This window comes from Meriones unguiculatus, chromosome 2, assembly GCF_030254825.1.
Source record: "Meriones unguiculatus strain TT.TT164.6M chromosome 2, Bangor_MerUng_6.1, whole genome shotgun sequence".
In the NCBI taxonomy this organism is placed as follows: domain Eukaryota; kingdom Metazoa; phylum Chordata; class Mammalia; order Rodentia; family Muridae; genus Meriones; species Meriones unguiculatus.
This window is the reverse complement of record NC_083350.1, coordinates 96,906,633-96,933,238: the sequence shown is the minus strand read 5'-3', so window position 1 is coordinate 96,933,238 and position 26,606 is coordinate 96,906,633. Positions and strand designations below refer to the sequence as shown.

The 26,606-nt window shown below is 40.1% G+C and overlaps 2 protein-coding genes across 8 annotated transcripts in view; one reads left to right on the top strand and one right to left on the bottom strand.

Moving 5' to 3' along the window:
• The window catches only part of Ano4 (anoctamin 4), a 400,373-nt gene extending 389,248 nt beyond the window's left edge, over window positions 1–11,125 (top strand). For 5 of the 6 annotated variants that reach the window (XM_060377883.1, XM_060377882.1, XM_060377886.1 and 2 more), the window contains 3 exons: window positions 5,375–5,480; window positions 7,559–7,754; window positions 10,246–11,125. In XM_060377883.1, coding sequence (XP_060233866.1) covers window positions 5,375–5,480; window positions 7,559–7,750 — 298 coding nt within the window. In that variant the 3' untranslated portion in view covers window positions 7,751–7,754; window positions 10,246–11,125. Of the gene's footprint in view, window positions 1–5,374; window positions 5,481–7,558; window positions 7,755–10,160 lie in introns of all 6 variants that reach the window. The other variant, XM_060377881.1, reaches the window with a different exon arrangement.
• A 7,126-nt stretch (window positions 11,126–18,251) lies between these two features.
• The window catches only part of Slc5a8 (solute carrier family 5 member 8), a 49,926-nt gene continuing 41,571 nt past the window's right edge, over window positions 18,252–26,606 (bottom strand). The window contains exons 13-15 of one of the 2 annotated variants that reach the window (XM_060377879.1): window positions 25,556–25,659; window positions 22,340–22,419; window positions 18,252–21,927 (exon numbers count right to left, since the gene is read on the bottom strand). In XM_060377879.1, coding sequence (XP_060233862.1) covers window positions 21,802–21,927; window positions 22,340–22,419; window positions 25,556–25,659 — 310 coding nt within the window. In that variant the 3' untranslated portion in view covers window positions 18,252–21,801. The remainder of the gene's footprint in view (window positions 21,928–22,339; window positions 22,420–25,555; window positions 25,660–26,606) is intronic. The other variant, XM_060377880.1, reaches the window with a different exon arrangement.

Here is a 26,606-nt window from a genome sequence, read left to right as displayed (position 1 = left end):
CCTCCAAGAATATATACAATAATATACAAAGAATTTATTGAGGACCTACTATATGTTCAGAGTTATTGCTTTGCTTAATAATAATAGCTTTCTATGGTAGACAATATTGACCTATCTGGCAGATGACAGAACTCCTAACTAGCATTCTATGAGAAGCTTCATTAACAAAGGTGTCATAATGACATGGCTGTGGCATTCCCATGTGTCACACTGGCTTGGGAAGGATGCTTAGAGCAGAGTCTAATAGTGAGACTCAGCATAGTTCCCTCTGGCATTAATGAGCAGCATCTATGAATAGGAATTTTCAGCTTTCTGTGAGCCACAATATGATAATCCTTCTTTTATATTAGCCTCTGAATGACTCACCATAAAATAACACATTTGCCCATTGAACTCCTTCACCTTTCATTATTTTTGTTTTCTTCTTTTCTCGGAGAAATGAGTATAGGCATTAAAAACTAGATGTCAGTACCTAACATCTCAAGTTATTTGCTTAGTTCCAGAATAAAATACCAGACCTGATACCACAGAAACTCATCTGACTTGTAAGGCTGCGTGACACTATGCTTACCATGTAAACAACAGACATGAAAACCCAGTGACCTGTACATGCTCAGAGGCCCCAAGAAGGCCCCCATCATGTGAGAAGCCAGATGGACCCCATTGCAAGGCAGCAAACACATTCTCTTCCTCTCTGACCCCAAACTAACTACCAAAGTCCCATTAACTCTCCTATACTGATGAAGAGGTCATAGGAAGAGATCATCCGATCTTGCTGAAGTCTGGTGGGGAAAGATACAAGCAAGCACCAGTACTTGATGTTTTCTTAGAGTCTCTAGTGTGTTTCCAAACTTCATAAATCATTTAGCATGCACTGTTCCTTGCATATTGCAGTCTAAGTAAAAAACTTAAATTAAATGATAAATTTTATTTTAATTTAAAAACCATTTAGTAGACTGGTGGTGGGGGACAGGTGTTGGAGTGCTTGCCTTACATGAATGAGACCTCGGGTACAGTCCCAGCAACACGCAAACTAGATATGGTGACACGCACTTAGAATCCCAGCATTATGAAGCTGGAGGCAGGAGAATCAGAAGTTCAAGGTCATCCTTGTTTACATAGTGAGCTGAAGACCAACCTATCTGAAAAACAAAGATAAAAAGGTTTGCTTCTAAGACCTTTTTGTTATTAAAAAAATAATAAACATATTAATATGTAAATAAATAATATATAATCTGTTATGTATTTAATCTTTTATATTTTATATTATTATATATTATATACATATATTATTATATGATAAATAAACCATAATGTGTAACATACTATTGATATATAATATAAATAGTACAGTAATATAATATCATATATTAATATATGATATATAAAATAAAAATAAATATATAAATAATAATAAAGTACAGAACACTTTTGATTTTTTACTTCCTGCTTCATAAGTCTAACTGTCCTACATAATAAAATAAAAATACCTTTTACATAAATGTGATGGATATCTTCATTCATTTAAATTGTGATCATTTTGTTTAATGTTTTTATTTTTTTCTGAAATAGTATTTTCGTATTTCTTCAATGCTTTCAGTTGCAAGAGAAATACATACACATGTGTGTAAAATACATATATACTTTCATCGTGGAAAAGGCAACGTCAGAATTCTTTCTTCAGTCATGTGCCAGGTGATGCACCTCAGTTGTCTCTCAGGTGGAAGACATCTGAACATACTGTTAAATTTTAAAAACATCTTCTCAAGAGCATCAGTGACCTGGAAAAAAATTTCCAAGTTTCCTAAGGCCAAAACTAAGTGGATCAGGAACCAAGCGCACACAAAGATAATTTGCTGAATTAGGTAGACTTATGCTTTGTTATAAAGGCTTTCTGTGGGTCAGAAAGGTGAAAGAAAATAGGGAATTGACAGGCTGATGAGTAACTCTGAACAGATGCTACATGAAACAACTATAATATAGTCTGTTGTACAGTAGTGAAAATAGACAAGTTACAGGCAATATAAGAGTAAATAAAGAGCAAACTTCAGAAGGCTGTGTGAGATATAATATGCTTTGAGGGTCGAGGACATAGCTCAGTGGTGAAGAATATACACTGCTCTTCAAAAGGACCCGAGTTTAGGTCTCAGCACTCACACCGGGTGGTTCACAACCACCTGGCACTCCATCTCTTGTGGATCTGATACCCTCTCTGGACTCTGCACGACTGCACTCACACATGTGCATTGCCACACACTCACACACACACATAATTAAAAATTTTTAAATAAATCTTTTGTAAAGGTGTAATATCCTTACATCAAGCTCAAGAGCAAACAAAAGTACACAGTATAACACCCTCACAAATGTATAAATAAATGTATGTATTAGAGACTTTTCTGTGGCTGAGATGAAACATAATTACCAAAAGTAACTTATAAAAGAGTTCATTTTGGCTTTTGGGTCCAGAGGGAAAATCCATAATGCCAGCAAGGGACGGCAGCAGGCGATGAGAGCAAGAAAACTGGCTGATCACATCTTGTCCGTGCACAGGAGCAGAGAGAGAACAGGAAGTGGGGCAAGGCTAAACCCTCAAAGCCCACTGCCAGTGACATTCTTCCTCTAGCAAGTCTGTACCTCCTAAAGGGTCCATAATCCCCCCCAAACAATGTCTCCAACGGGGACTGATTGTTCAAATACACAAGCCTATACAGGACACTTCGCATTCAGACTGCCACTGATAGTATCAGTGATAAAAATGAAACAATGAAAGGAATGCAAGGGATAAGATGAAGTGAGAGCACAGAGGAAGTATCAAATAAACAAGCTGACTAAAAGAGATTTATAATGGGCCTGTAAGTTTATTTATAAGTCAGGAATTACTGTTCCAATTCTGTATACCTGGGGACTATAATGTTGTGTGTGGATGCAAAGGATAAAAAAAAAATCAACATTCTTTTGGAGAAAAGATTAACCTTATGCTAAGACACAACTATGTAGTAAGTAATTAATGTGGCAGTCTCATGGTAGTAGAAATTCAAAGCTATATTGTATAATAACTTTGTAATAAAGTCATTACATAATAACTAAGAAACAATTCACAGGAAAATGCGTATACTAAAGTTCTGTTTATATTAAATGCAAAGGAAAAAAAAGATGGTACAGTTTTGCTCAGGAAAGCCCCACAGAGAGTGAAACTGAAATCAAACAAGAGGATGGTTGCCATGAAAATTACAACAGCTATAACATTTCAGCGAGACACCTCCCCACCACTGCCTCTGTTCTCTGCCTTGGCTGGGAGTCCACGTGGTTTGTTCCTTTTTCTTCCAGATGTAGAATATAATTTGCACAGTTTAAAAATGGGAATAAATTAATTATAGTGGAAGCTAGGAAAATTATGTTTTCAGGCCAGCCATCCATGTCTTGAGAAAGAGAGACGGCTTTGGGGATGCGTTTAGTTTAGCCAACAGGGTATGCTCCACTGAAGGACTCCACTGAAACTAGTGTCAGAGACCAGGCAGCCAGTCTCCTGACAAATAAATTATCCCACATCAAAGGCAGAATAACAGGGCTGTGGTAGAGCTCAGGGCTATGAGCACAGAGCCCACGTGAGTATGACAAGGAACCTCTGGGCTCAATTCCGAGCACCAAAACCAAAAACAGGCCATAAGCAGCATTTGAGCTTGGCCATTTTTCAAATTTATGCCTATACAGGTTTTCTAGGGTCAATTGTAGGTAAAGGCATAACTCAGAGCATTTGCAACAATACTCCACAAATCCAGAGAGAAAAGAGAATGCAAAAGACTAGGGTGAGACAGAAAAAAAAACTAATTTTATTGGTATAGACAACTGATTCCCAAAAAAGAATTCTGTAAATTTTGTTATGGATACTGATATGAACAAAAAAAAAAAGTTTACAGAAGCAAAGAAGATGACACCTCAAAGAATTTGAAGTCTAGGCTTTTTTTAAATATAGTTTTGTTTAATAACTGTAAGCATGAAAAATAGGCATTTGCATTTTCTTCTAGAATATCTACCAGGAGTATTTCTGAAATACTAGTGTGTAAAAATGAGTAGAGGAATAACACAAACTCTGGTTATTGGGTAGTTAAAAAAAAGTAAATGGAGGTTAGGATAACCTGTGCAAACTTTTAGTCCTGAAATAAGTTCTTCTTTCGGGAGTTCCATGCATAATTATTGGACCTATGCTAGGCTCAGGTGAATAACCACATATTAGACATTAGATATTTCAGTGCTCGGCCTGATCTTCATTTCCACAGAGAGAACCAGCAATTTGGAGGCATCAAGGCATTCCTCAATTTCAGTACAATTATTATTAGTGTCACTCTAGTGATAAAATCTTCACAGTATATATTATATCATACATACCCAAAACCACTATATGATGACGATTATGGTGGTGACAATAGTGACTTGATAATATTATTTCAAGTCCTTGATATACTTAGAGCATAGTCTTTACAGCAACTTATTCTGGATCATCTATAAATCAATACTGACCCTGAGGTTAGCGGTCAGGCTCCATCTTCTACAAAAACCTGAAAATCATAATTTTATTCAGACAAGGAGAGTTCTGTGCATCTCCACAGCAGAAGTGTTCAAACTACCAATACACCCAGGTCATTCTAGACACGTGAAAACTTATGACATTGGGGTCACTTTTCAATAGTGACAGTAGTGTAGGTGGTAGCAGTGACGTGGACTTGTGTGGGTGATGCCTGACCCCGCAGAAGGGTTCAGCAAATACGTGTGCAGTTCCGTGTGTCGATGCGAATGTTAGAAACTGAGGATGCAGGGGGAGGGCCCGTTAATGACAAGCAGCAGAAACCCCATGCATGCCAACCTGCACAAAAAGAAACGTGCTGTTTTAGGCAGCTGGGAGCATCAGGAAGCCACACGAAGATTCTTTTGTAATAACCAAGTGCTAAGAATTGGGCACGGTCTGCAGAATATTATCTCTGTTCTCCTTCGTTCTGTTTTCATTTTCTAGCATTTTCTCTCCCTCCTTCTCTCCCTCCCTCCTCTCTCCTACCCCATCTAGTTTGTGGTAGCTCCCAGAAGGTCTGTGGACTTTGTGATAATTCTCTTAATAATGCTTCTAACGGGCATCCTGGTGATGAGTCTTAGGAATCTCTTGGGCTGAGGTTGAGGGAGATGTCATTTCTACCCAACCACCATGGGTGATTATCCCGAGAAGAGATAGTCTACGAAAAGAAAAAAAACATGCTGTGCAAACAAAGCAGCATATGTCTAGCATATGTTGTGCCCATGTACAAAGACCACATAGTGGAAATGGGAGGGGTTTGAGGACCTGAAGACTCGAATTGGAACTCGCCTCCTTGTGTGTTTACAGGTATCGGGACTACCGGGACCCTCCTCACTCCTTGGCACCCTACGGCTACACACTGCAGTTCTGGCATGTCCTCGCAGCCCGGCTGGCTTTTATCATTGTGTTTGAGGTGAGTTTTCCCAAACAGTTCCTTTCTTTCCTTTGGCATAATGAAGTCACTCGGAGTAATGAGTAAATACGTGACAGAGACTTGAACGCGAGCACCGACTCTCTAAAACAACGTGGCCACGTAACGCAGCCTCTTGTTTCTAAGAGATGTTTCAAAGTCTCTCCAGGATGGCGCAGGTGCTCACCGAGCGTTTGGAAGACCCTGAACTCCATGCTACACCTGTTGCCACTGTGTGTGCCACTGTTACATTACCTAAGCCCTGACTGCTGAAGAGCCGAAAGGGCCTGGTCTTCCTGGCCATGGCCTGTACTATGTTTCAATAAAAATATATCAACCATTTTCTTTGAAGCTTTTAGGAACTTTTGGATTGCTGTAATTCCATTTATATCATTTCCATCTCTTGTCACACATATAGGAGCCACATTCACATAAAGCAGAGATGCCTCTGTTTGGACTCGAGGTTTCTCTAGACTTTGAGACAATTCTATCATCACTTTGTCCCATCACTCCAGATAGTCACGGGAAGATGATAGTAAACTCTTCTCCCCTGGAAATAAACTGATGGATGCCTCAGCCCCTCTCTTTAAGCATCTTTACTCTATCTGTTTATTTGTGTGTGCACATGGGTATACCAGGGCCAATGTGAATGTAGTCGGGGGCAGCTTATTGTTGCAGTTAGTTCTTTCTGTCCACCGTGTGGGTCTGGGGGATGGGATGCAGTTTCTCAGGCTTGGTGGCAGCCATCTTTACTCAGTAAGCCATCTCACTGCCCTCAGCCCCCACTCTAAAAAAGAAACTGTGCTTTCTGTGTGTGGAAGTGCAGGCCTTTATCCCAATACTCGGGAGGCAGAGGCAGGAGGGTCTCTGAGTTCTAGGTAAGCCTGGTCTAAGTAAAGATTTCTAGGCCCATGAGGCTCTGTCTAGATAATTAAGAAGCAAATATGTTTAAACCAACAGGCCTTTAATTTTAAAAAAAAATAAGAATGGGTACCATGGAGATGGTTCAGTGGGAAAGGGGCTTATGTGCAAACATGAGAGCCTGCATTTGGATGCCCAACACCAATGGGAAAACCGGGTGGAGAGGGACATGCCTGTAAATCCCAGCACAGTGAACTCCAGGGGCTCACTGGCCAGCCATGCTGGGCCAAACAGGAAGCTCTGTTCTCAGTGCGAGACCCTGTCAGCAAACTCTAAAGTGAAACGCAGGAGAGGAAGATGCCAGCCCCTCCATGCACACGCACTAACAAACACACACCACACATACACTAAAAATAAATAAGGGTGGCATTACACTAATAAGTGGCTTTTCATTTAGAACTTTCCACACCCTTCCTGGGTATTGTTATTAACTATCTAAAACACCAGAAGCATACAGAAAAGCCTCTTGATTGGCAGAATTTTGTGCCAGCTGTGTGTGCCACTGAATTTGTTTTAAATGAATGAAAGATCCTTACCACTATCCTTTGGCACAGCTTTTTTGTGATTGAGTAGTTTAGAATTATAAAGATTCTTATTCACACTGTCATCTGGTAACTCAGCGGTCACCAGGATATAGATAGGCAAAAGTGACTGTGATTCTAGATTTCAGGTAAAGAATGTGCAGCACTTTCCCAAAAAGAGAACATTTCTTCCTGAAATGACAATGTCCCCAGTCCCATGGGTGACTCTCACTGGCAAGGTTTGTAAAGCATTTGGCTATCTACACAGCCTTTTCAAACTGATTCTGTTTTTCATAGCATCATTTGACAGGCGAGTGGACTGTGGCCCAGAGGACTTATGTGACCTATGCTCAGGTGGACAGTCGGCCCCTAAGCAATGAAGGCTGCTGAGGAAGGACTCACTTCTGGGGTTCCTGTTTTCCTAGCCTTCTTTGCTTTGAGCATCTCTCCTCATCTGTCCCTCATCCTCTGGTTCTCCTCTCCAGACAGTGTCAACTGTCAACCAAGTTCAGTTCTCACCTGCCCTTTGTCCTTTCAGTGCAAGCCTCCCCCAACCTCGTTCCACTTCCCCCATGTCCCAGAGGTGTCATGTCTCCACCACTCCTTCTGATTCTGTTGTGTTCTCTGTTGCATTTCTAGCACCTCGTGTTTTGTATAAAGCACCTCATTTCCTATCTGATACCAGACCTCCCGAAAGATCTAAGAGATCGAATGAGGAGAGAGAAGTACTTGATCCAGGAGATGATGTACGAGGCTGAACTGGAGCGCCTCCAGAAGGAACGGAAGGAGAGGAAGAAGAATGGAAAAGCACACCACAACGAGTGGCCATGACCAGGTGGGTGACCAGGTGCCCAGAAGGAAGTCACACCCAGGTCAGCTGCTGGGCAGCTGCTTCAAACACTGAAACAAAGCTTAGAGCGTTCACTAACAAGGGTCAAAATAAGCTCCTTAGACGCCGTTTCCCCGATGGCTTTTTGCTTCGTGCCACACCCTCTGAGAAGGTTTCCCAGACTTCTTAGCCCATTAAGACTTCACACCTAAACTCCTCTGGTCATTACCATCGGCACTGTTGGCTAAGAGATAGACCGATTTGTGCTGTTCATCTGCAGTCCTCAAAAGCTATCATCAGGCTTTCTCGATGGACTGTAACTCTAAGTCTTCCAACTAGTTAGTGTACCTAATGGTACCTAATCAGTGTACATTTAATTAATAAAAGTTGGAGAGACTGGAGATGTATTACATTGCACGGAAACTCAGTAGAGCCCCTATGCACCCTATCCACCTTTTTCTCAAGCTGCGCACTAGTTGCATGACCTTAGGTCCTGTAAGCTCTTTGAGCCTGTGTTTCCTCTGTAATGAATTGTTTAGAGGAGCCTGTGTTCTAACACTCCATGAGACTAATATTATGAGGGAGATGGCCTTTTGTTTTTTTCTGTTTCTCAAAGTTTTCTTTTTTTATTTGAGCAAAAACTATTTTTTTTTTCAAATTCTGCCTCCAAATGGAAAGTGAGATACAGAGAACAAGAATTTTCCTCTTTGCTAACTGTAACAGATATCTTCAGAAATGTGTATGGTTGATGGCATCACTGCATGTTGACAGTCCCGCAGTTCAGTGTGAGTTTGACAATAGGCTGAACGGGGAGGAAATAAGATAGAACTAATAGTATCAGGGGTTGGCTCTCTCCTGTAGGGTGGGTCTCAGGCTGAGCCAGGCATTGATTGGACATTCCCTCGGTCTCTGCTCCATCTTTATCCCTGCACATCTTGTAGACAGGGTAAATTTTGGGTAAAAGTTTTTGTGGATAGGTTGGGCTCCATTAGGAGTCCTTTTTGGTTAGAGGGTGTCCTCTTCAGTCTCCATGACCCCTGCTACTAGGACTATACATATGTACACACAGAAATACATCTATGGCCATACACATAGCTATAGATATGTCATATAGAATAATCTTCTCAGAAAGATCTCAACTTAAAAAAAAAAAGAAAGAAAGAAAAAGTTGTAAACAGGGTCTTGTCTGTGTCATTTGGTGATGGAGAATTAGGACAAGATGACATTCTAGGAATGTGTCCAGGTGTCCAAATACCCTTTTTAGCCCAGTGTCTGTAAAATTCACATGGGATAGAATGCAAAAAAGGTAGCAAACAGGCTGAAAAACAGGCCCAGTATACAAGTTCCCCCTTGGTTTTAAAAACTTGAGCATTTAACTGCCCATAGGGGGTGGGGGATGGAGAAAAGAGGGAAGGAGGGTGGAACTGAGAGAAGAGGAGGGTGGGTGCTACAATCAGGATGCAAAGTTAATTAATTAATGAAAAAGATAGACCTAAATCCCACAGGAATAAACACCTGAATTCCCACCCTGTGCACAGATTAAGATAGACTTTGGCTTCATGAAAAACGAAATAATTCTGCCATTTCCAATATCTATTCTTTGGCTGTGGCTGTGGGAAAAATACTGAACTGGTTTCAGTCTGCCTATTGAGTTGAGCTGATATGCAGCTCAAATGAGGCAGCGTACCAGTGCCATTTACCAAGCCCTTACATACCGTAGAATACTCTCCATTGTCTGAGTTCCTGTGAAGCAATGTGGTGCAGCCTGCCAGATTCCATGTCTGACCTCACTTTCTCTGTGTGTGGTCTGGCGCATCTTGTTTTCTGTGCTGGAGGAAAGTAACAAGCGGGGAGCGAGCAGTACTTCAGGGAATGAGACGGTCTGGTTTTCACTCTTCGGGACCCTGGGGTCTACCCTCCCAGCTCCTGACTCATTCTGATCACCTCCCTGAGCCTTCTTTGGAGAAGAAGGCTGCATGTATCCAAAGACTTTGGGTGGGGTGGGAGACAGACATCACCACGGAGAATTGCTACCAAAAGTCCAGTGGTCAGAGACCAGAGCACAGGTGCATTCATTGTCGTTAGAGGGTGGGCTGGGAGGCCCAGGTGAGCCATCCTGGGGGGTTCTTCCCTTCACCACCACGTGCCCTATTCTGCCTCCTTCCCATTTTTATTGGAAAGCCTGGGTTTTGTCTATCTTTATTCCCACAAGAGTCAGCAGGATTCATATTTCTTGAGATTGTCCTGACTGACTTGCCATAAAGCAGACATGATGTTCATCTTTCTCTTACTCCATTTGGGGTTCCAAAGTCTTCGAACGCCCTTGACAGATGGTAACTACTCAAGCTATTGTGCACCGTGAGGTAGAGATGGCCTAAGTGTGTAAAGTCCTGGTGTCTTTTCTCTCTCCAGGTGACAGCTGATTTCCAGGCTAAAGACCTGAACTCTGTAGAGATGGCCTAAGTGTGTAAGGTCCTGGTGTCTTTTCTCTCTCCAGGTGACAGCTGATTTCCAGGCTAAAGACCTGAACTCTGTTCTCTTCTTCGAGCAGTGCAAAAGCACATTCAAGTGAATGACTAGCTGTGCACCCACAGTGCGTGCTGCAGACAGCGCTACGTGTGCTGCAGACAGCGCTACGTGTGCTGCAGACAGCGCTACGTGTGCTGCAGACAGGGCGTCAGTGAGGAGAAGACCGAGGTGGAGCCCCGCTGCCCTGAAATCAAACTGCAGTGCAGCACACAACTGCTATCTATCCATAGACCATTCTTGACCAAGCAAGCATGCACGTTATGGGCAGTTACATTCTCAAGTTTTTAAAACCAAGGGGGAACTTGTATACTGGGCCTGTTTTTCAGCCTGTTTGCTACCTTTTTTGCATTCTCTCCCATGTGGATTTTACAGACACTGGGCTAAAAAGGGTATTTGGACACCTGGACACATTCCTAGAATGTCATCATGTCCTAATTCTCCATCACCAAATGACACAGACAAGACCCTGTTTACAACTTTTTCTTTCTTTTTTTTTTAAGTTCAGATCTTTCTGAGAAGATTATTCTATATGACATATCTATAGCTATGTGTATGGCCATAGATGTATTTCTGTGTGTACATATGTATAGTCATGTATTCCTACATATGTACATACAAATGCAGAGATATATAAAGTACATAGGAATTCCTTACTTGTAAATAGCCAAAAAGTACTGACACGAATGATAAATTTTCACATTTAAACAGTCACCAACATGAAGCCATGTTTAATGCTTGTATAATGTGATACAATAAAATTTAAAATAAATTTATGCACATGGAATATTTTAGCTGGCTCTTCTGATCTTGTGTTTTCTCCTTCTGGAATAAAAAGTATAACACAGTGAGATGTTTAAATGCAAGCTTTCTTACTCCTGTCTACACTACTGGCAAATTATCTCACCCCGATTGTGTTTTGTCCTTGCTCATCTTTCCCATCTTGTTTTCATACTGTTTTCTGGGGGTACAGAAAAAATTGCTTTAAATCAATATGAAGAATTTGAAAATGCTACTAGTAGCATATGTAGGGGAAACAGGAAATCTAATCATCAATACTTAGAATGCTTTTATGTCCCTGTCTGCTAGAAGAGTATACTAATTGTAAAAAAGCACCACCTGTCTGGAGAGCTGGTGTGGAAGAAAGTATGTTAATTATTACTCTTCTTCCAGAGATGCAGACTCTTTTAAATTTGTTTTCATCGTGTATATTTGAGGTATACAATGTTTTTTATAATCATATTTAATAATATACTAATGTATAATATGCTAATAATATGGTAATCACAAAATGATTACTATAGTCAAATTTATATGCCCACGTTATACTGTCCATATTACTGTAACAAAAATATTTGGGACTGGATACTTTATAAAGAAGAAAGCTTTGTTTAGATCACAGTTTTTAAAGGTTGAAATTTTGAACTTTAGTGGCCTAAATGTTTGGTCACTGCTGGGGAAGGCACCATCTGCAACAGAATGATAGAAAAGCAAAAATGGGAAGCAGTGCAGGACAGATAACCTGGGAAGAGAGGATGCCACTACAATTCAGGAGATAAGGCTCACTTATTTTCTCTAAGAGTCTGGTATTACAGGTTCCTAGAGTCCCACAAGAATTACATTAATATTTACTGTTGACCTAATATTCTTTACTAGTTCCCAAGAGTCATGGTGTCAAAACCAACACACCGAGAAACAGGCTTTCCTGTTTTCATGTGCACATTTGGGGTGCACACTGCAAGAACAGCCACCACCTTCCATAGTTGCTTTTGAGCGTGTGTCCGTGTGTATGTGTGGCAGCTCGAGATGCCAGCTGGGAGAGTTGAGAGTGCTCCTGTTACCACATCCACCAGTGAATCTGGATTCTCCTGGGCTCAGAGAGCAAGGGTTGGTCCCTGGGGACTTTGAGGGGCTAGAATTTCAAATATTTCTTAAACCCTCTAGAGCTCCCTCTAGTCAGACATTCCAGGTAGTGAAATATTAACCCTTGAAGATCCTAAATAAAGGGCAATCACTTTGTGCACCCCAAAAGACTAGGAGCTATTAACAGATCTTCCTTTCCAGTTTGGGGTAAAAAGTCTGAAGAATGTTTCATACCAGATTGGGGGGAGGGTTGGAAGAAATTTCGAAGACACTCTCAAAAGATGAACTACAAAAAGATGCTCCAAACAGTGTGTGCAGACTCAGTCTGGCGACTCGTGGCCACTGTGTCACACACAGCTCCACCCACAACCATGTGGTCCAGTTAGTCCTGGGTTTTGAAATATCCTATCTCCTCCGACTCCCAGTGCAGGGGAGGAATATCGAGTTTCTCCTTTTCATGCGAGGGTCTTGGCATTCAGAAATAGGTAAAAGACCAATCAAGGCACTGGTCAGGAAAAATGAGCAAATGTTTGTTAAGTAAAATTTTCTACCTGCTACACACTTGAAGCAAGGGTGGCCATGATTAGCAGATTGTTTTTGCATGTGTTATTCTGCCTCTCTATTCCACATGCCTTTGGAAGCCTTGTTCCTGGTCTGTGCCATGCATGCATCTCCTTCTCTTCATCTCGGGGGCCACAGTGTAATATTGGCACAGGGCTTAGCCCTTGCACTTATCTGTTGTTCCTGTTTATGATGCAGGGAACATGTGGTGAATATCTTTAAATATTTTGTGCATGAGGCTAAGACAAGAAAGGAGGTTACAGAGGGGCAGTTCTGACGGGGGTTAGGTGAAATAAAGTGATTACTGCACATATTTATGAAGGACACCGTGGTAGCTCAGGACCCATATACAAAATGTACTGATCAAATCAAGGTAATGACCATTTCCGTTGCTTTGCCATTATTCTGTGTTTAGAAACTTCAAGCTCCTCTCATATTCCATAGACTGTCTTATTATTAACTATCATATTGTAATTAACAAATGTGTACAATGTTTATTGAGATTTTTTTAATGTTTAAAGATATTTAAATATTAACTTTTAAATTTTATTATTATATATTATACATGTGTTTCTAATGCTCATATGATCGTTAGATCATTTGTACCTTAAAGATTCATATAGTTATATAATAATTTTTAAAAACTTTTTAGTTATTGGATGAAAACATGCAAAAAAAAACCATAATATTGCCAGAGAAAAATTAGCTTATGTTTCTGATAAACTTTCTTTTCACTCATGATCTTAGACACAGGCATAAGTGAATATGCAACAATCTGAGACCTTGCGAACCTACTCTTCTGAGCCTTTGTAGGACTGCAATACTAGCCCTTCTCTCAGGAGTCCTCTCATTCCCACACATGTATGTGGCAGGCTCATATCTACACTCACAGGCAGACAGACAGACAGATATAGATGCATAGATAGATGACAGATACGTAGATATGTAGATACAGAGACGCAATAGCATAAGAAATGTCTTATTTCTTTTTTCTCCTTTTATTAAACATAATTTTTTCATATACAATATAATCTGAATACAATTTCTTCTCCCTCTACTCCTCCCACTTCCTCCCTGCCTCCTTTCCCATCCAGATCTATTCCCTTTCTGTCTCTTGTTAGAAAAAGAACAGGTATCCAGGAGATAACAACAAAATAAAACACAAGATAAAATAAAAACAATCATCTCAAAGTGGGACAAGAGGAGCCAACAGAAAAATTAGAGTCCTAAGAGCAGACACAAGAATTGGGACCCACACATTTACATACTTAGGAGTCCCATAAAAGTACTAAACTGAAAACTACAGTATGTATGCTGAAGACCTGGTGCAGACCTGTGCTTGCTGCTTCAGTCTCTGTGAGTCCATAGGAGCTTTGCTCAGTTGTTTTAGAGGATCCTCTTGTCCTGGTGTCCTCTGCACCCACTGTCTTCCCCCATTCCTGCCTCCTCTTCCACAGGGTTCCCTGATCCCTGAGAGAAGGATTTGATGGAGACATCTCATTTAGAGCTGTGTGTTCTAAGGTGTCTCTCCCTCTCTCTCTTTCTCTTTCTCTCTCTCTCTCTCTCTCTCTCTCTCTCTCTGTGTGTGTGTGTGTGTGTATGTGTGGACGCACACGCGCTTTGCTCTAAATCGAATTCTCTTTCCTTTGCTGTTCTCTAAAGTAGCCTCTCTTTTCTTCCATGAGAGTTGGGAGTATCCTACCTCTGACTCATCCTGTCAAATCTTTCTCTGATTCTTCACTTTGACTGCCTCTCAATTAGACATCACATTCAAACATGGCTGATTCCTTCTACAAACTAACTTTCCCTTCATTGTTTGGGATTAAAAGTGTGTACTAAGGTCATATATTTATCCCAGCAGAGGGATTAAAGGTGCATTGTTCCAACTGGATCACACAGATGTAGCAGTTCTTTGGATGTGATCCCTTGCCAGAGAAACCATGTTGCTGGATTAAAGTTGTTCCACAGAGAGAGAGAGAGAGAGAAAGAGAGAGAGAAGGAAAAAAGAAAGAAAGAAAGAAAGAAAGAAGGGAGGGAGGGAGGGAGGGAGGGAGGGAGGGAGGGAGGGAAGGAGGAAGAAAGAAAGGAAAGAAAGAAAGAAAAAAAGGAGGAAGGGAGGGAGGGAGGAAGGAAGGAAGGAAGGAAGGAAGGAAGGAAGGAAGGAAGGAAGGAAAGAAGGAAGGAAGGAAGGGAAAAGCAAATAGACCCAATCAATAAAAAGTAGACTACTTGTTAAAATGTAGGGCAGAGCAGGATGCCAGCTCAGATCCACTAGTGATTGTCTCCCCATGGGAGTGCCAGGTAGACCAGCTTACTTGCATACAGTTGCCTTCACAGGAGTTCATGGAATCAGGTGTGTGCAACCCTCGAAGGAAAACAGTGAAGATGCTAGTACTGAGTTCAGAAATAAGCAGTCTGATTTTCAGGGGGTTAACAATGTAGCTGAATGAGGCCCAGCGCTCACCTGCTTCTCTTCAACCAAAGCAACAAGTCCAATTGCATACCAAAATGTATGACCATAGGATAACACTGGAATTCAGCAGTAGGAAAATGAAAATGTCCCGTTAAAAAAAGGCACAGAGTCCTGAGATAGCACAGAAAACAAAAAAGAAAGAAAAAGCGGGTATCAGTACAGATACAGGCAATGCTGGGTGTTAGAAAGCACAGAAAGATTTCCAGTTTTATGCTCTAAGTAGAGAAGAAGCACGAATCTGCTTTGATCTCCCAACAGATCTTCATGATGTTTTAGTCAGGAATTATCTTGAGAAGGGACCCAGTGAATCAAAGAGTGGGACATGCTTGCCCAGTCTGGGATCTGATGGACATTCTTCTTCTCTGGCTCGGCAGGTTGCTGCCAATCAAGTTAGAGTAGAGTGGTAGAGTGACTCTGCCACAAACCCCCAGAGAACACCGCAGTGTGGCTAACGAGTGCTGTGCCTGAGGGAGAGCAGAGGCAAGCTCTAAGGAGCCTGGGAAGGCACATGAATCACACGTGGCTTTGCATGGGTGACAGGGGTGCAGTAGTTTGCCTCGTGACATCTGTCCCAGAACAGAACAGTGGGTCCTATTAGGCAATATGCTCTTGAAGAGAATTGTTGGAAATCAGCTCACGCTCAAGCACACACACACACACACACACACACACACACATTTTCTCTCACCATGAAATGGACAGCTTGCTTGACCATGGACTTCCTGCTATATCTTGCTCTGACACAGGCCTAAAACTTGGATTAAAAACCATACACCAACATATACCTCTTATTTAACTTGAGTATTTGTCATAGAAACAGGAAGCTGACTAATAAAGTAACTAAAGAGAGCTAACGTGGGGAAGTGGCTAGGAAGTGTTGGAAAGGAACTTGTGATTTTACATAGACACCAGAGAATACCCGGAGAGTGACATTTGAACAAAAACCACTATTAATTCAGAGGACTGAGCTAAGTGACTATTACAGAGTCCCCAAACAGTTCAATAACCCTGAGGCAGGGTGTGCTATTCCAGTTTGTGGATAAGGGCCATTGAGGCTACAGTGAAGTAACTGAGGTCAGAAAGGTAATGAGTACAAGGTGGTAGGATCTACATCTTTCAAGCAGCAGTTCCCGAATGGAGACAGTCTGTGCCTGTCCTCAGTCCTATCTAATCCTCCCCTCAAACTGACTGATCTCTAAAGTACTTCTTTGTCATGAGAAGTTAAGAAGTCAAGGGTCAGAGAGAAGTCAGGAAGGTAAGCGAAGTGGATGGGCCCTTCACATGAAGAAAACATCAGAAATGGAGAGTGTGTACCGCTGAAGAGATAGCTGAGTGTATTCTACATGTGGTAAGCATATCGCGATTACTAAAGTGGCAGAAAGTACAAGATAAAACGATCCAGAGAAACAGAAGAGAAGGCTGCGAGCTTTAACAGCGGAACAGGTATTCGTTTCAAAGATTTGAGACAGTGCAAAGGCACTCTTTAAGAGAAGAACATTAAAGTAACAAGAAATAAGAGTGGGTTGTGTGTGTAGCACATCATGGGACGCTCAGTGTATCAGGAAGGTGATGGTACTCTAATCTGACGGGGCAGTGTGGATTTTATTAGGCAATGCAGCCATAGCAACTCCTGAATCAAGAGAGACAGCAGTCTGAGTTTTCAAAGAGGCCACTGTGAATTAGAGCCATAATTGTCAGTATGTTCTACACAGACTAGAAGCATCACCATCCACAGGAAATCGAGAGACCTAAAACTCCCAGCTCTAGGCCAGTGCCCCCTAGTCAGAAACTGGGAGTATAGCCCAGCCCCAGCTCCCCACCCCTAACCCCAGGTGATTCTGACAACAGGCCAAGACTCCAGGGCAGAATGTCACTGTGGGTCATCCAGAGAACAAAGAGGAAGCAGAAGAAAGCAGAAGAGAATTCTAAATCTACTGAAGCAGAGGTGGATGGGAACATCACGAATAAATGCTAGCAACTGATACTCTGTCCCTTTGTGGATGAGTTCACCTAAACAAAGATAAAAGATAAAATGGGTCAATTTTAAGATGAAGAAATAAATGCTTGTGAAATAGGAATAAATGATAAAACTGTCACTTTTCAAAATGCTATACTGCAACGATCTGATAGAACCTTCATAGTAAAAGGTCACGTGGAATTCTCCTCTCTGGAAAACTGGAATTTTGTTCAACCAGGGAGTAAATGGGTACTTCAGTTAAATGACCAGAAGTGGCCAAAGAAGATGGATCTTGCCAAACCAGAAACTTGGCATCTGCTTTCAGAACACTTTTCCAAATTAGGCAGTTGGTTATAACCACAGAGATCTTTTGTACCTAAATCTTTCTTCAGCTTGACTGACCACTTCATTTTATACCCCACAAATTATAGCTTTGAGGTAAGTTTTTTAACTTTAAAACTTTGGGTGGTAATTTTTTTCCAAGAAGATGAAAATGTTCAGATTTCTGAGTCTAGTTTGAAGTCCTTCTATTTCCAACAATTATTTGCCCTAGTTTTTAAATTTTATCAACTAAAAATTTGATGTTGATACATAAAAGTTGGTCCTGTTTTGTACTTTATGTTTTTTGTCTGTAGGAACAAACCTTTTGCATGCTAGACAAGGGCTCTTCCATTGCACTGTATCCCTGGTCCTACTTTGTTTTATAGCCTTTTGTATTAGAGAGCTTCACATTACTACAATGAAATGCCTGAGTCAATTAAATCTTTAAAAGGAAAAGGTTGGTTGGGCTCACAGATATCAAAGTTCAAGGCATAGCTGAAATGGCCATGTGCTTCAGCTCTGTTGAAGGTAGCACATCATGACTGGAACACGAGGAAAAGCAAGTGGTCAGAGCTTGAATGCATCAGAGACTGAAGAAAGAGGATGAGGGACATCCAACAATCACTTTTGAGGTCATCAGTGCTTATGAACTAAAGACCCTACTTCCCATAGACAACCCCCAGGAACGCAACCCTAGACCAAGCTTTCAGTCATGGCTGTTTGAGGTACAATCAGTCAACATGTGAGCCATGGCCCTTCTGCCCCCAAGTACAATGCTAACTAATTAAAATAGAAAATGGTCCTCAATGACAAAACTATGCAAGTTTATTTGCTTTCGGTTTCATGATTTATATACAACATTTAGTTCCAGAGAGTCCTTTGTGGAGTAAATAGGGTAGAAATATTGTTGCATAAAGGCAGGTAACACTATATTCAGTCAGACACTCCAAGAACAGACAGCTACAAGATTTTTTTATGGAAATTTTAATCAGTAAATTGAAAACGTATACTTGTAGACATATTTTATATGGAAATATCCAACTTTGCCAAAATTTTCACAAGCAATGGTACACAAGTTAACTCTAAATGCATTAGAAACATTTTGAAGAACTAAGTGGTCATGTTGGCTCGGTTTTTAGTGGTCCTGGGAAGGAAGCCTAGGATCCCACACACAGTCAGTAAGAGCTTTACTACTGAACCACAAACCCTACTCCTCAGCTGATTTCTTATCAACAGTCTTTATGGGCAGACTGGGAATTTCCTATAAGAATCAATTCAAAGGACTGCTTGCTCTGCCTCAAGCTCAACCCTGCCCTGTGTACCTACATCGTATGCTCAGCTATTTCATGAAACAAACTTCATGTCATGTGCTTGTCGTAAATAAAATGAAATTAAGAGATCTTAGCAGTCACGTATGTCCTATCATCCTAATGTGTGGCCATATTTGCAACCATGTAGAGATGCTGAGCTGGCCGAAGACTGGTCTAAATAGTTCCCCACTACTTCTGATGTCTTAACATTTTCAGACTCCTCTGAAAATATGTGGTCACTACCCCTCGTGCTAATGGTGTTCAGATGGAAACAGCAAGTCTTGGCCTCTAACAAAGCACCAGCATTCGTCTCCATGGTTTCCAAAGCTACCAACACAATTGATTAGTTCTATCCAGTGGGACTCTAAGCAGTTTTCCCAAACTTTACTCCCTACATGGCATTGGCCCTATTGTGGCCACTTAAATGTCCCAGAGGAACATAACAGCCCACACTGGTAACTACTAGTCTCAAAAGAAAAAAAAACAAACAAACATGCAAGCAATCCATCTGTTGATAAACATGACTCTGTGCTATTTCACATCTTGCCTATAAAGTTTTCACCTCTCTACAGAATGAACAGGACTGAGCTAAGTCTTTCTTTAAGGTTTACAGGCTTTCTGTTGGAATGATCTCGCGCATCATCAGATGTGTTTTATTCCTGTGGCACACATTTTTAGGGAGGGTCTTCTCTCTACATTATGATAATACAGATTTTTCTTAGTTCAAAAAAAAACAACTAGCAAATTACTTTTGCCCCAAATTATTTGAGTTAATGAAGTCATAGTCTGTCAAGGCTCTTGTCTTCAGCACTCACACTATTTCTGTAAGGTAGGCAGTCTAACTCTTACACCATCATTAAAAGGAATTTATGGGTAAATTCAAAGATGTCCTTGTTAGCAGCAAAAGATACTGACAGATGACTTGTAGCATTTTTTTCTTTTCACTAAAGATTATACGATTCAATAAAACTAAGAAAAGATTATTTGCTTAATATTATAATATGCTGACATATCACCCATCTTTATATTAGCCCCAAATTTTAAAAGTTAAAACAAATACTTTTAAAGTAATAACAAAATCTTTTTATACTCCTGTGTGTCTGTAGAAATAAAACACAGATAGTTCCAAATGTCACAAAGATATGCTTTGTCTTACAGAAAATCCATGAAATTAACATTTAGAGTATCATTTCTCATGAAGAACACATTCTGTGACCTCTGTGTAACCAGATCAAAGAAAAAGTTATTCAAGTAACCTGATTCTCATTGCCAGAACTGAAGCACTCACATATTCATTCAGAATCATTTAATAAATAGCAATACTTCAAATCATAGTTACATAAGACTACATATAAGAGTATTTGACATTGCTCATTAGAGTACTTCAAGGAAGGGTCACAAAACTTGATTTTTGTTTACAAATACAGTAATCAATAAATAGATCTATATACATAAGAAACACATGAATATATGATCGATTTAAATGGCACAGAAATCTCTTTGCTTCAGATAAATGCTAATATTTTTGGCATTTAAGTTTTTAATGTCAGTTAACAGCCTTTAAAAAGTAAAAAGTACAGCCTTCCAAATATGACAGACAAAATATATATAAAATTATACATTATGCTAAAAATATCAATATTTCTCTTTTAAAAATATTGAAAACTTTTAAATCTTTTAAACAATATCTAGTGTGGGTATTATAGAAAAATAAGTTATTGATGAAATCCTGTAATACAAGTTGTAGCTCTGAGCATAGCCAGGTAAGTGGCTAAGAACTTCAAAACTACTGCTTGAAATCTTCGATGATAGAACAAAGCCTGGACTTAGTGACCTGAACAGGTGGGAAAGTAAAGTAGATTTCCCAACTGAAACTTAGCTCTTTAAATATATCAATTAGCAGTTCAACCTAACAACACTAAAGCAATTGTGTGACTCCATGGGATTTTACCATTTTCAAATATAGAATGTTCTTGGGTTACCAAATATAGATGAAGCATGCATTAGTCAATACCAGGTGCATGAGCATCTATAATGTATAGGCTGAGACCCGGTGAAGGAAGGACAGAGGTGGCATGATGCATACTGAGGGTCTTGAGACATATCCCAACCCAAGGCAACAAGAAGGAAGCTGGAACATTTCATCCCAGGCAACAAAAGCAAGTGAGGTGGAACAGAAACTGGGAATGAAGGTAAGAACTATGGTGTGTAGTCTGTGGTCTACAGTTCATAGGCAATACTCTATAGTCAATACCCTATAATCTACAGTCAACAGTCTATCGTCAATACTCTATAATCTACAGTCAATAGTCTAATAGTCAATACTCTATAATCTACAGTCAGTGACCGGCAATAAACTTAGCCAAAAGCCGAAAATCTCAGGGGGAAAAAAAAAAAGAAAAAACAGAATGTATTAAAAATAGTCTTGATCCTTGGGTCCCTATGGTAGCCTAGGAAGGATGCTTTTGTTTACTGCATTCCAGAAGCAGGATTAGTGACAAGGTTACACAGTGGCCTAATCCAGGAGAACTAAAGACCACGGCTATGCTCCATTCCTCCGATTTCACTGCTACCTAGAAACATAATATGTAGAGGGAGGAAAGAAATCTCTAAGATTTATGATTCTAGTAAAATCCCAGAACATAGATACTAGCACCAAAGGCATGAAAAATATTTTCAGTAATGCCCAAATGTAAGAATATGCCTTTGATCATCAATTATCATGTGGGTACGTCTGTATCTGCCTTTCAGACATGTGTCTGGTCATTACATTCACCACTGTAGCTCCGCTGAAACATACTGATGTTGAAACTCCTCACTCTGGGGTAGCATCAGTAAATCAGTGTAGAAAGCAAACCAGGTCAAAACTTAGCTTTAGCAAAATACATCTTCCAAACAGTCATGGCACAAGAAAACTGATCTGATCCAATTATCCTAAAACTTTATACTTTTACATATATATATATAAACATATATATATATAACATATATATATATATATGTAAAAGATGTCTAACAATAGCATCTCTCCCTGGAGATGCTTCACAAGCGAGTCCCATTGGTCTTGCCGCTGTGATCTGTGAAGTTCAGCTCCACGTGGTTGAAGGCAGGGTTATCAGTTCCACCATCTTCCACAGGATGCAATTTATAGCTTAAAATGTGATTCTTCTGAGGAAAAAAAAAGAGAGAGAGAGAAAAAGGTAACATAGAAATTTTTTTTCAAAAAAGAAACTTCACTTTTGTTCAGTGACAGGTAATTGTTACTACTGTTTTTATTTCTCAAAATCAGCTTGGTAATCTACTGAGGGAGGGTAATATCCAAGCAATATAAGCCAGCAGACGATAGGATGGTGTACAAGAGACACTTGAGCTGTAAATGTTTATGTATGTGAAGAACTTATGAACTATCTATAGATACCCATAAGTAGTTTGTGTCTATTAACTGTATATCTGTAGATACAGATATAGAAATAGCCCTTCTGTGTCTGTTCAAGAAAAAGGCTGGGGACTAATTGGTATTCTATTCAGATGATTAAATAAAAATAAATCTCTAATTTAAGATAAACAAAACCCAACTTACTTTCTTAAAAGCATCAAAATTTGATAAAAAGTCCTGCTTGGTTAATAAGAATTGGGGGTCTAAGTTCTGTTTTCTTCCCCCTGAAAAACAAATACATTATTTACATTGCCATACAGACACCTATAATGACAAATTGATCTCCATCACACAGGCATTCAGCTTATGAACACTCAGAAAATGCAAAGAAACCCTTTAAGGTAGTGCTGAGGATCTAGCCACCACCCCCTTTCCTAGATCTCAGATCCTACAAGTTGCTAACTGATAAATGTGAAGCTTGTGATATTTACACAGATAAACAGGTACGGGAAGATAACAGCTCTCGGTCCTAACCCAACTGCCTCAGCTGGTGCCACCTGGATAAAAGAGCTGTCTGTGCCAACGATGACAGGAAGAGTTACCTACATGAGCTGCCCTCCAATTAGCAAACTCCTGCCTCTGTCTCTGCACTTTGGTCACCATGAATAGTAACAGAAATGGAGACATTAAGAACTGTTGACTTAGTTAAGCAAGAGGAATGCCACTTGCTCACGGGTGTTTTGTACAAATCCTCTAAGATTTTGTTTTAAAAACAAAAATTCTTTACCTTTTTTTTCTTGGTGGACCTACTAAGACAGTTTTGAGAACCAAGTGTATGGTCTTGAAACCACCACTATCCACATCTTTGAGAAGATGTGCTTAAAACTCAGATCCCTGCACTGAAGCTTGGACTGACCAGCTGGGAACTGAGGCCACTGAACTCTTGATTTTGCCATATATATAGTTAGCGTTTCTCTGTCTGACAGAGCCCTGGCTGTCCTGGAGCTCACTTTGTAGACCAGGCTGGCCTCGAGCTCATGGAGATCCACCTGCCTCTGCCTCCTAAGTCCTGGGATTAAAGGCATGCACCACCACACCCAGCTTCCAAGATGATTTTGATACCCACTAAAGTTTGAGAATTGCCACAGCACCTGCTTCTGTTTCACTAACATAGGAACAAGCACTCAGTGCAAAGATTCAATGGAGTTGAAATGCCAGTGTCCAACTGGATTCTTATAGATTTCTAGCACCCTACAGTTCATTGTAAGGAACATCAGACGTGTATGTTTCTAGATCTTTTTCAAGGTTCTCACAGTTGCTGTGGTGGAAAAATGGCTCGTTAGTACAATTAAGGAAGTGAACGTGTTTTTATGACTAGATGTCTGCTCTCCTGGACATAACTTCATGTAGTTAACAAAATCAAGGAAGTTAAGGGAAAGAAAAGGCAATGCCAACAAGATACTCCGATATCCCAGTTTCTTTAAAAGACAGAAAGAGTGGAGAGGAGTCAAAAGAGCCAAAGATAAAAATATAAGGATAGGTGTATTTCAGATATGAACAACTGGGTAATTTGTGAAAATAAATGTATCTCTCAAAATAGATTAAGCAACAAGGCTACTACATTAATTCTTTATGACAAAAAACAATCGCTTTGGAAAGTGAATGCTATTGTTAGGAAGATTGGCAACAAGATTGGAAGCAGTGTCACCTGCCTCCAACAGCTGTAGGAAAGATCAACAGTTGTAACCAGATTGCACAAAGAAGCTGCTGCTAGCTTTACTTAACTTGAAAAGTGGCAACACCATGTGTTTGGACAAAGTGTGGCTAGCTGACAACAGTTAAAGAAGGCAAGGCAGTGCTCCCTGATCTGGCTGCTATGGCTGTATATGTGAGAGGGAGTTTGGGGGATTCAGAGCCCAGCACATCACCAACGCCCAATCCCAGGCACTATGCTCTCTCACCTGGATATTGCAAGAGTTTCCCTGCCCTCCTTCTCTACAGTACATTCTCAAACTGGATCAAATGCTCCTTTAAGAATTATTGGGAAATTAACTGGGAAAAATATTCATGGATTAGACCTAAGAGACAGTAGGAAAGAAAAAACGGCAAGAAAATGAAAGGAAACTTTCTAGACATAACATTTGACTAATAGAAGTTTTCAGAAAGGTAAAACAGAAAACTGCAAGAAATCATGAAAGGATAGCCTAAAAAAAAAATGCCTGGAATAGAGAGACATGAGACTCCAGAGTTAAAGAGCCATAGGGCAAGCTAGTCGTTGAAAGATGTGCCATCGCGATGGTTAGCAGGCAGCCTGGCACCTCGCTCAATAGCAGCACTGGACGAGGAGAAAAGTAGGGGTAAGATAGTTTAGCATAGAACTTATGCTCAAACAAATTTAGCAGTTAAGCTTAAGTAATATTTTTAGACATGGAAAATTTTCAAAACCTCTCTGCTCTCTGTCCTTTTCAGGAAGATACATATAGTATTCAAAGGAATAAATGTAGGGGGAGGTGGAATGGTTCAGCAGTTAAGAGCACTTACTGCTGTTACAAAGGACTTGGCTTTGTTTCCCATACCCACATGGTGGCTCTGAATTGCAGGTAAGGAGGGATATGGCACCTCTTCTGGTCTGCAGACTCCAGGCAAACATGCAGTGTAATTACACAACATACAAGTAAAACGCTCATATATATGAAAATATTAGCCAATTTAAAAAATAAACTAGAAGTATCAACACGAATGAGAAATTACAGAACATAGCCAGTGGGAACCCCAACACAGAAAGTGGTCCAAGAGAGCACCCACAGTAAGAACAAAGTAAAATCCCAGGATGAAACCTTCTTTCCCAGGTAACAAGTTACAGCTATGCATTATCAACTGATGACTAAAACTGTATTTGCTCTTTGTGAGCATCTTCAAAGGCTTTCTACTGTGTTCACACATAAATATTATAGTTATTATTCTTTACATGTGTGCATGTTTTTGAAATTTACAGGGTTCATATTGGACAATGGAAAGATCCTTGCATAAAAGTGTTGTCAAGATATACATGCACTTCTACCTTTGTAACAAGTGACCGTGTAAGTAAGTGTCTCATACACTGGAGCTTTATCTCATGGCAACCTGCCTATGTCGTCCTCACTACACACGTAACAACGCTAGCGCTTTGAGGAGAGTAGCTGCCTTGCCTGTGGCACCTTGCCTGAATCCAGGTAGCTACTAAGTGGCAGAATCAAGATTACCATGGTGATGGGTCTTCTGACTTGTGTTTAGGTTCTCAAATAACTCCCTGAGTAAATTCTAAAAATTAATTTAAATCATTATTGGGGTCATTGTAAAGTACCATAGATAGCTACAAATCATACATAGGAAGCTCTTATATTTCTAGAAGGGAAGAGAAAAAAATATTAGGATATTTACCTGTTGATAAACTAATAAGTATCCCCACAAACAATGTTGCCACTGTTCCAACAGTACTGAAGTACAGATATGATAATGAATACCAATTGTCCATCAATGCAGTCCTGAAAGATATCAAAAATATAACTACAATAATTTACCATATTCCTAGCCAACAAAAAGTATGTGTCAATGATCCTGAAACTTACAATGCAATACTTAAGCATTTTTAATGTCATAATTGATGGTTCTGATCTCTAACTATTGAATCAAGAAATTAAAGTATGGGGCTGGAGAGATGGCTCTGTGGTTAAGAGCAATGGCTGCTCTTCCAGAGGACCCAAGTTCAATTCCCAGCAGCCACATGTCAGCTCACAACTGTCTATAATCCCTGTTCCAGAGAATTTGGCATCCTCACACAAATATACATACACCAAAAACACCCATGTATATTAAAAATAAACAAATAGATAGATAAATAAATGACTAAATGAATAAAAAGAATTTAAAATATGATCATAGAGATGAGAAAGGACTTTAAATATCATAAGAATAAGGTGTCATAATTCTGTGGCTCAGGAGAAACAAGGCATGAGGCCACAGTCACACAGGGCTCTGCAGCCTAGTGTAGGCAGGTTTCTATGGACTCCCTGACAACACAAAAATAATGCATAATTCCAGTAAAACCCTTTTTAATTTTTTTTATAATTCTTAGCTAGAATGCATAAATAACTAGTGTGTAATCAAATCAATATCCTAAGCTATCCTTGTCCTTGTAGACCAGTGACCAATGCAACTACAACAATTTTCCATTCACATCTTTTTTCTTTTTGTACTCTAATAAATTCCAGATCCCCCAAATGCCATTTTACGAGGACACATTCTAAATGAATAGGTTTGTTACTTTTCTGAGGGGTTATCTTCACTTTGTCATAAATAAACTGTTCTTATACATGCCTCTTAAAATGGCAAACTGATGTCGTTTGAATAACTTAGCTCATGTGTTGAGATCTTGGTCTTCATCCTACACTATTGGATATGGCAACCTTTTAGGAGATAAAGCCTAGTAGAA